The sequence below is a fragment of the Schistocerca serialis genome, chromosome 5 (assembly GCF_023864345.2).
Source record: "Schistocerca serialis cubense isolate TAMUIC-IGC-003099 chromosome 5, iqSchSeri2.2, whole genome shotgun sequence".
Classification (NCBI taxonomy): domain Eukaryota; kingdom Metazoa; phylum Arthropoda; class Insecta; order Orthoptera; family Acrididae; genus Schistocerca; species Schistocerca serialis.
The window spans coordinates 115,863,889-115,873,211 of NC_064642.1; the positions used below are offsets into that span (position 1 = coordinate 115,863,889).

General features: G+C 48.6%; 1 protein-coding gene across 1 annotated transcript; it reads left to right on the forward strand.

The window, feature by feature from the left end:
• The first annotated feature begins 1,642 nt into the window (after window positions 1–1,642).
• On the forward strand, window positions 1,643–7,708 carry LOC126480735 (cytokine receptor-like). The gene has a single exon (XM_050104007.1). It carries the CDS (start codon window positions 1,980–1,982, stop codon window positions 5,949–5,951), a length of 3,972 nt encoding a protein of 1,323 aa, XP_049959964.1. The 5' UTR covers window positions 1,643–1,979; the 3' UTR covers window positions 5,952–7,708.
• The last annotated feature ends 1,615 nt before the right edge of the window (window positions 7,709–9,323 follow it).

Sequence of the window (9,323 nt, forward strand, 5' to 3'; positions counted from 1 at the left end):
CGAAAGAAAGGAAGATCTGGCTTTAGCGTCCCGTTAATAACGTTGCCATTAGAGACAGAGTGTAAGTTCAAATTCTGCGAGACGGAGAAGGGAATCGTCCAAGACCTTTCCAGAATTACCAACTTGCAGTTTGCCTTAGGAGGTGTATGAATACCACAGAAAAACTAAATGGCCATCTTGTTCGGTTTGAAATGGTTCAAATGGCTCTGAGGACTGTGGGACTTAACATCTACGGTCATCAGTCCCCTAGAACTTAGAACTACTTAAACCTAACTAACCTAAGGACATCACACAACACCCAGTCATCACGAGGCAGAGAAAATCCCTGACCCCGCCGGGAATCGAGCCTCACGACCACGAGCTGCGGACTGTTCGGTTTATTCTCCTAACTTTTCAGATAGTCTGAGTGACATGCTAGAATGCTTTCTCTCTTATTTATCTTGGAGAGCTCACGTGCAATTCTTCGTCGTATTTGTCAAGGTTGTAGTGTAAAAAATCAGTGTGGGGTTTACACTGAAAAAAATTGTAACACTGTGAGATCGTGACGCGACAAACTATCACATATTTTGTACTCGTTGTGCTCCAAGCCTTGTAAATATTTGAAGGAAATCATATTTAAGAGCCACAATGGGCAGCTGATGAAATAAACCTACTACCAGTTTCGATCAGCAGATCAGCAAGAAACACAAAATTATTTACGTCAGCCCCGTACGATGTTCTTACTGTGGTGTCAAGAAAAAAAAAAAAGTTTTATTTTACGTTTTGGCGCCACAGCACAACCGCCGTAATTGGCTAACATAAATAATTTTGTGTTACTTGACGATCTGTTGATCAAAAATAGTAGTGAATAAAGCATTTATTTCATCAGAGGCTCTTTGTGGCTTTTAAATATGATTTCCGTGAATTATCAAGTATCAGGCATCGAACTCTTAGCATTAAACTCACACTACATTATGAGAAAAACTACGTAGTTTTTGGGCATCGTTGATTCAATCTAGTAAGAAGGGTTTTAGGGCAGTTTTATCTGACACAAATTACTTTCTATCACCTCAAAATTTCGTTTAATGTAATTTGTCTGCCTCCTGCTTTAAAAACAGATTCCGTCCAAATGTATATGTTTCACCGAACTCATTTAACTGCGGCGAGAAATGTCACGCGCAGTGCGATGTAATATATGTAACATAAGCAATTTAGGTGAATATAAACGATTTAGGTAGAACGTAGCGCATGGAAACTTGAAATTTCCAGAAAATTAATCGCAGCAGATCGTTGTTCCTCCTAGAATGGTTTTTGACTGTATATGTAACTCGCAGCTGGTAAAAATTACGTACATACGTGCTATGACAGCAGTGTCAAATAACGGCTTACGGTGTAAGAGCCGTGCCTGCGTGCTGTGTGACCGTAGCAGTGCGAACGCTGAGAGCCCGCTTCTAAGACGCTCGCTGCGCTGTTTGCTTGTGCGTGTTGAAGGAGAAAAGACGCCGTTCCAGTGGTGAACGCGCAGTTCGGCGAAATCTCTGAGCGCTCTGCTGCAGCGGCCGTCGCCGAGCTCGGCCGGGGCCGCCGAGCTTCGGGCGCCCTCGGTTCGGCTCGGACGTCTCCGGCGCCGTCACTGGCTGCGAGTCGGCCAGTTGCCGAGAGACAGTCGCGGTGGGAGGTTGCGTTGCGCCACTCAGTTGTCTATATCGATTTGCGACCTCCACCTTTTTCTCGCGTCGGACCATTTCGTGAGTGACTATTAAACGCGTCACGCGGGGACACACTCGTCAGTGCTCGTCGCGCGGTGGCAGATGCTGCGGTCGTCGCGCGTTACCGCTACTTGACACGCAGTGTGAGCTACGCCTCGCTGACCGCTGCGCGGCTACCGCCGAGTCCACTACACTGCAACGCTGGAGGAAGAAGCGGCCGCGACCCACTAGGCGCATGTGAGGCTGCTTGCGGGCCCTGCCGCCGCTATGAGCTGTTTTTAAGGCGACGGCATGCCCCGCTGCGACCGCCGAGCGTGGGCGAGCGCTCCCGCGCTATGCCTGCTTCTCCTGCTGCCGGTGTCTGCCCAGACGTCGACGGCAGCTGCCACGCTATCGCCCGCTGCCCCGACGACGCAGCACGTCTCCGTGACGGGAGGCAAATGCATGACAGGCCTGGACTTCCACGGTTACACCGTCCCCAAAGGCCGGATAGTTGTCGAGTACGGCAGCTCTCTGGAGATTTACTGCTTCATCGATCCTCATTTCGTGGCCACCAAAGGGCGCAACGCCAGCGACATTAGGTTCTACCGCAATGCCACACCGCTACCCGAGGAGTACATCCAAGTTCTCAATGCCACGACGGCGAGACTGCTCGAGCCTCATCCCGAAGTTTCGTCCAGCAAGTATTACTGTAGGCTGCACCAGGGAGGCAAGAAACAGAGCTTACTGTGCCTCAACGAGGTGGTCGTCGCGTATAAACCACAGCCTGTTGACAAGTTCTCGTGCCTGTCCTGGAACTGGGAGAGTCTGAACTGCACATGGACGGCACCCGAAAACCCGCTGAGGACGCGTTACAAAATAATGTACGCCCTATTCGGCCGTGGGACACGCTGGGTGTACAAATGTCCACAAGAGACTGAGGACAGCGGATACTGTTATTGGGACACACGAACCGACCCGATGTTCAGACCGACGCATCAGTACATCGCTTTTATGTTCACAGGAAGCAATGATCTCGGAAATGTGACATTTCCTCGGATAAAATTCCACGTATTTGCTCACGTCTTGCCCGCCAAGCCCCTGTACCTCGTCTCCGAGGATATAACTACAAACAGTGCGCTTCTGCAGTGGGATATCGCGATGAACATGAAGAAGTTCCCACCCGGCCTCGATCGCAAGATACAGTACAAGTCCGTGTGCGACCCGTCTGACGCCTGGGAGACAGCTGATACGTCACAGCTGGAGAAGATGAGCACCAATTACACACTAACCGGACTGCGTTATCCTAATGCGCTGTACGACGTAAGACTGTACCTGAAGTCGCCCATGGCCACCGGCGATCACATGTGGTCGGAACCCGCATCACACACATTCAAAACGCTGCCTACTGTGCCATCTTTCCCTCCAAAGACCGACAGCGGCAGTTTTCATATCATCGGAAGACTGAACCGACGAGACATTATCATCTACTGGCAGCGCATTCCCAGATGCTCTGAGAATGGAGACGACTTCTCGTACGATGTTTCTTCTGTGGAGCAGAATGGCAAGTTGGTGAATATCAAGCCGAACAAAATTGGGAAAAGTTACGCCCAGTTCGATCAGCTGACTACAGACAGCTACACCTTCAGGATCGTGTCGACGAATAAGGAGGGCCCTTCGGAGGAGAGTTCAGTTGTCCACGTGCCTTCCAAGCAGACACTTCCACCAACACCGACAGGCTTTACCAAATACGTCAACGAGAAAGGTGTTATTCAGCTGTCGTGGAATCATCCTTCAGATAAAGAGTGGGCAGGAATGATCGACAGCTACACCGTGTTTTGGTGCCAAAATGATCGCGACGGACCCAATCACTGCTCCGGTTTCTTGAACTGGACTCGTGTGTCTAAAGACGTACGAACCATGAACATTACAGTGCGCGAGGGTAAAGTTTACGAATTCGCAATATCCTCGAATACCAACACTTCGAGCAGCGGCATGATTTGGGCCACATGTACATTGAGACCTAACAGCGGGCTGGAAAAGGTGAAAGAAATCGAGATAAGTAGTGTGGGATCCACGTATATTGAAGTACATTTCGAGATGGAGTGTCAGAATCGGCTGCAGAATGTGTCACAGTACAATATTTACTACTGCCCCATAGTGTCGCCTCACAACGCGACGTGCAGGACAGAGGAGGAGGTTCTGATAGTGCGCGGTCATAACGTGTCTGTACAGGCGAATATTACCAGTCTGCAGCCGTATACTACTTACATGATTTACGTGGCGAGGGAGGCAAATGGAATAATGAGTGATGCGAGTAATCTCAAGTACACTACAACACTGGAAGCGGCGCCCACCATTCCGCTGGATGTGACCGTGACGGGAGTAACAAATGACTCCATGACAGTGTCGTGGGTGCCTCCGCTGTCTATGAATGGTAAACTCAATCATTACGACGTCCTGTACAACCATCATCTCGTCGAGTTAGGGCCCGAGGAAAAGGAATCGGTGACTCTCAGGAACCTGAGCAGTTACACCGTGTACAATGTGTATGTGAGGGCGTGTACGATGCCGCGCAGCTTGGAATGTTCCAATTATACAGAGCCTGTCACGAAGCGAACCGAGATAGGGCTGCCGGGTACGATAGAGAGGCCCGTAGCGCACGTGCAGAACTTTTCCAGGATCGTGTTCAAGTGGAAAGCGCCAGACCACGCTGGCGGGAAACTGGATTACTACCAGGTGTGGGTACAGCCGTCCGACGACGCCAACGCGACCAGGGTGTACAACATAACGGCGACGCAGGCCGCCAACAGGACGGCCGATATAAAGATTCCAGAGTGCCGCGACCCTAACCGCATCTATCGGCTGGCCATCAGGGCCGTGAACGTGAACGACCAACGGCCGAAGCGCTCATTCTTCGGGCCGTGGAGCGAATGGGCCGAGGCGTACTGCAGCTCCGTCGACCCGATCGAAATGACGACTATTGTAACGTGGTGCGTGGTATCGGTCTCGATACTAGTGTTCTTCTTCATAGTGGGATACCTGATGTGGAAGCTCGTCGCGTGGTTCAATGTGGCGCACAAGATAGAGGTGAAGCTGCCGCCCGGACTGGCGCCGCTGACGATCGACAAGGAGAAGGAGGACGGCTACCACATGAACGTGCCGTGGCAGATCTACAGCATCCGCGACGCTGGCAAGGCCGGCGGGGACGCGAGAGGGGAGCCCGACTGCACTCTGCTGGGCAGCGGCGCGCAGCGCAGCCCCAGCGGGGACAGCAGCGGCTGCAGCTCCGACCGCGACTGCCCCTCGTCGTCGCTGACCACGGCCACGCGCGTCTCCTCCGCCACCGACTCCGGCGCAGAGGCGGACGGCGAGCGCTGCCGCCAGACGCGGCCGCTCTCCTGCCTCTTCTCGGCCGACTACCCCGGCGCCAAGGCCGCCCCCGCCGCCGCCTCATGGAGCACCCCCGACCTGACGGCAGCGCTCGCCGGCGCCTGTCTCGCCCCCGCCCCCGCGGTGGCGGCGTCCGCTCTGGGCGGCAGCGCGCGCGACGTGCCTTCCGGGGGCGGCGAGCCCTACTGCCGCGCCGGCTACCTGCCCAGCCCCCCGCCGCCGCCGCCACCGCTCGCCGCCTCCAGGGGCTACGTGAGCGTCGCCAGCGTATCCACCGCCCCCAAGCAGCCGCCGCCGCTCACCGGCAGCGGCAGTGTCGACGACTGGCTCAGCGCCCTCGAGGCGGCGGAGGTGGTCGGCTCGAAGCAACAACCCCTCGGCGCCGAAGTCGACAAGGCTGCGGCTGGCCGCGGGTACGTATCGCTGCCGTTCGCGTCCGGCGTCGCGACGGCCGCCCCCGCCGCCTCCGTCCCGGGCTACGTGACGCTCGCCAGCCTCCCGGCGCGAGGCGACGATCCGCCTCCACCGGCGCCGCCCCCGGCGCAGGAAGACGTGCCGCCGTTCATCCGGCAGAGAATGGCCGACATGAGGGCGCTACGACGGCGCAGGAGGGCGGACCAGCGACCGGAGGCGGCGTCGGACCCGGGAGTAATCATCCCCGCCAAGGACGTGGAGGCCGACGTGCCCGCCTACTACGCGCCCGAGACTGAGGCCGCCCCCGACTACGTCAAGCTGTCCTACGTGCAGTGCCGGCCGGATTCGCACTCTGTGGACAGCGGGACGGCCAACTCTGAGGACTCGTCAGACGAGCGGCCGCAATCGCCACCTGTCAGCCTGTCGGAAACCGCGCAGACGCGGGAGGCGCCCTCGCTACTCATGTCCTTCCGCTGACGCAGACAGCACCTCTAGACGTTCCATCCCCCTCACCACTCCACTCACGATCGTTGATATTTTGTACAAGCACTTTTATAAAGGAGATCTGTTTGTGAAATGTTGTTGTTGTTATTGTTGTCCAAGTGTTTGCTCAGATTGAGCGTTATACCACTAATGTGGCCCCGGTGAAGCTGTTGTGCGTGTGTCTGTGTTTTTGTGTGCTTGTGGTGACTACGGCTGTTAATTTTGTGGCGAATAAATATTTCGTAATAACTCCTCCTGAAACAATATCATTTCGTTGTTCACGTCGGATTAATGTGTTTTCCAGTTGACTCGCTTCTCGGGCTGTGTGTAGCAGAAAGGTATGAAGCCTTCGTTTCCCCCTCAGTGTTTCATGTGTTTTCATTGCATCTGTAATTTGTGTGTGTGCGTGTGCGAGAGAGAGAGAGAGAGAGAGAGAGAGAGAAAAGCAGGTACAATTCTATGTGTAATGACGAGAGGAATGTATATTTTATTACAAATTGCTGTTCAGACTCATTTATATCTTTTCATACAGGTATTGAGTATCTGCTGTCTGTCCAAGGATGGGTAAAAGTATGGACTGTGATAAAATCGGTAGTTAACTTTCCTGCAGTAATTTTTCTAGCGATAAGAAAACATCCATTTTCTTTCGTTGAATTAACTTTTTTGAGTCTTCCATCTGTAGTTGAAATCCTTAAGGTTCCATTGTCCCAGGTTTAGCTTCTGTGCATATGTTTTATGCTTTTCTGGAAAATGCTGATGAATTGCGTTTATTAAATTATACAACAAGTCATCACATTACTGAATCTGTTAGCCTTTTATAAGAGTAAGACCCTAAGTACCTTCAAGTGTTGATGAAAGCATTTAGTGACTGCAGCTGTATGTAAAAGCTTCCCCCCCACAAATTGTTTTGCTGTGTACAGGCCATGCAAACAGCATCTTACAACATATATTGCAGCAGAATGTAAGGAAAGGAAAGAAAGTACCTGCAATGACAGCTCTTTGTAGTAATTACAAATTCATTATGGACATAATTGCAGAAGCTGCTCATTAGATATTCCATTATCTTTCGCTCCTTCACATGTCTGCTCACTCAAGTACTTTGTAAGTCTCGAGCTGCATGAGATCACATCTGTTGTTCGTATGTGTACCTTCTAGTGTTGATAACTGTTTTGTTTGTGTTCCTGTACTGCTTGCCATGATATTTTGTGCTGTTTAGCCCTCACTATTTATGAGAAACCATTTCTAATATGATAGTAAAAACATATAATATTTATAAATGTGCCAAAAATTCTTGTTAGTGTCAATGTTGTAAACTCCTTCACCTTTCAGTTTCCATTATTATGTTATTCAAAGCAAAGTTTGCATCATAAAAATAAACTACTGTTTCTAGAAACTGTGTTAACTGCTAACAACCTTCAACAATAAATCTTTTCCTTTAGTGCCATTCCAAAATTTTCCACATTTTCTGTCACTGATACAATATTAATTTTCATTACAGTCATCCATCAGTTTCACACAATTTAAATGTATTTCTCAGTGTCATTAACTATAAGCTTTGTGCACTATATCTGGCAATGTTTGTGTGATTTACCTGCTGGGAAATGTGAACATTCTGACAGGATATACTCAGTAATCATTATTTTCATTAACATCTGTACTTCATGATCTGCTGCGTATTTCTTTCTCAAGATGGCACAAGTCATCTGTAAAGTGAAATTATGTTACATCAATAAAAGTTTATATAAGACCGACGGTGTGTTTTATCAATAACCAATTTTCTGTTGTATAATTTGATATTTTATGTTGCATGGTACCAGTAAATAAGGTGGTAACTACACTGTTTGTTACATATTCCATGTGTCTCTTGCAAAACAGTGTAATGAAGTGGGTAGAGGCAGTTTATAGGCTTTAACATAGGCCTAATTCAGTGACTTGACAACTTGCTGGTCAGTTGCAGATAAGAATGTACAGTGAAAATACTTAAGGTGTGTTAGCAATTCTTTTACAGTATATATTTTGAAGCTCTAAATCAAAAACAGTCTACACAGTACAAAGTTTAGTCAGAGTGGAATATCAGTCTTTTTATGTTATTTTGCTATCTGTTTACATTGTGGGTGGGCGATGGAAACACTTTAGTTAAAGCACTTGCTTTGCATTCCGAATTAAGACACTGACTGAGGGTAACAGAGACCTCTTTAGGAATATTTAGTTTCCAAGTTGTGAACATTATTCTTATACAGTACTGTCACACATAAAAGGAGAAAAATTTTCTAAAAATTGGCGTTTCTAGGATATTTTCCCATCTACATCAAGTTAGGTGATTCCTCAGAGACGATAGTATTCTAAATGTTTATGTGATGTGTGGTTGTGAATTACATGCAGTAATATGCTGCATGCTTCAAAATTTGTTTTGTTTGATGGGACATAATTGGTAAGTGGGAAACCTGTTACTAGAACGCTGTTATGATGAGACAGTCTTAAGTTGTTTTTATTTTTCTGTAATACAGAATAGTTTTGTGTTTAAGGAACCTGTCAGTATTTGAACCGTAACACTAAAATCTCAGAGTGTAAAGGAAGGGAGCAGAAACAAAGAAAGGCAATAGAAGCAACGAACTTTTCTTTGCGGTGTTGCTCCTTATCATACTGTGAAATGTTTGCCGAGTAGAACAAGCATGGTAAGTGTAGATTAGGTTAGTGGGTCAGTGCCAGTCTTTAACTAACAAAATGACAATTTTTTCCAAATGTCTATCATTGAAAACGTATTTTAATGTTGTCTGAACGTGTTTAGTATTTTTAAATATATGTTTTCAGTAGTAAACTACCTATAATATGCTAACAGTAAACCATGGTTGGAATGGCAAGTACACAACCCAGATGACACCACAACCCAGCTGCATTGGCAAAGGGATTTGTATTTGTGTGTGTGTGTGTGTGTGTGTGTGTGTGTGTGTTTGTGTACCCACTGCGCAAAGAGGCAATGAAATGGGAGACGGAACTCTGATGGAAGGAAAATGCAAGTTGGTGAAATGAACCAGACTGGTGTTCTGTTTCTCATGTACATGCCTAAACACTGTCAACTCCTCGTCTATTCGATGATAATGTGTTCTGACTCCAAGACAGGTCCATCACTGCAAGTTTCAGCACTATCTTGCCCTCTTGGTTCTCTGGCACCCTTCTTGTAGCTGTGTGTGATGCAGTTATGTTTATGTTGTCAGTTAGCTTGTGTCTTCTTTTCATCTGGTCTTCTTCCCACTCACCCTTCCTCCTAGTATATCCTTTGTTATGCAATGTATTCTCATCCACTGTTATAACAAATTTATTTTCCTCCTCCTAATTGTTTCCGGTATTTATCTTTACTAGTTCACC

What these genes read in the sequence shown, in the direction of transcription:
- LOC126480735 (XM_050104007.1), top strand. Translation starts at nt 1,980, where the DNA reads ATGCCCCGCTGCGACCGCCGAGCGTGGGCGAGCGCTCCCGCGCTATGC.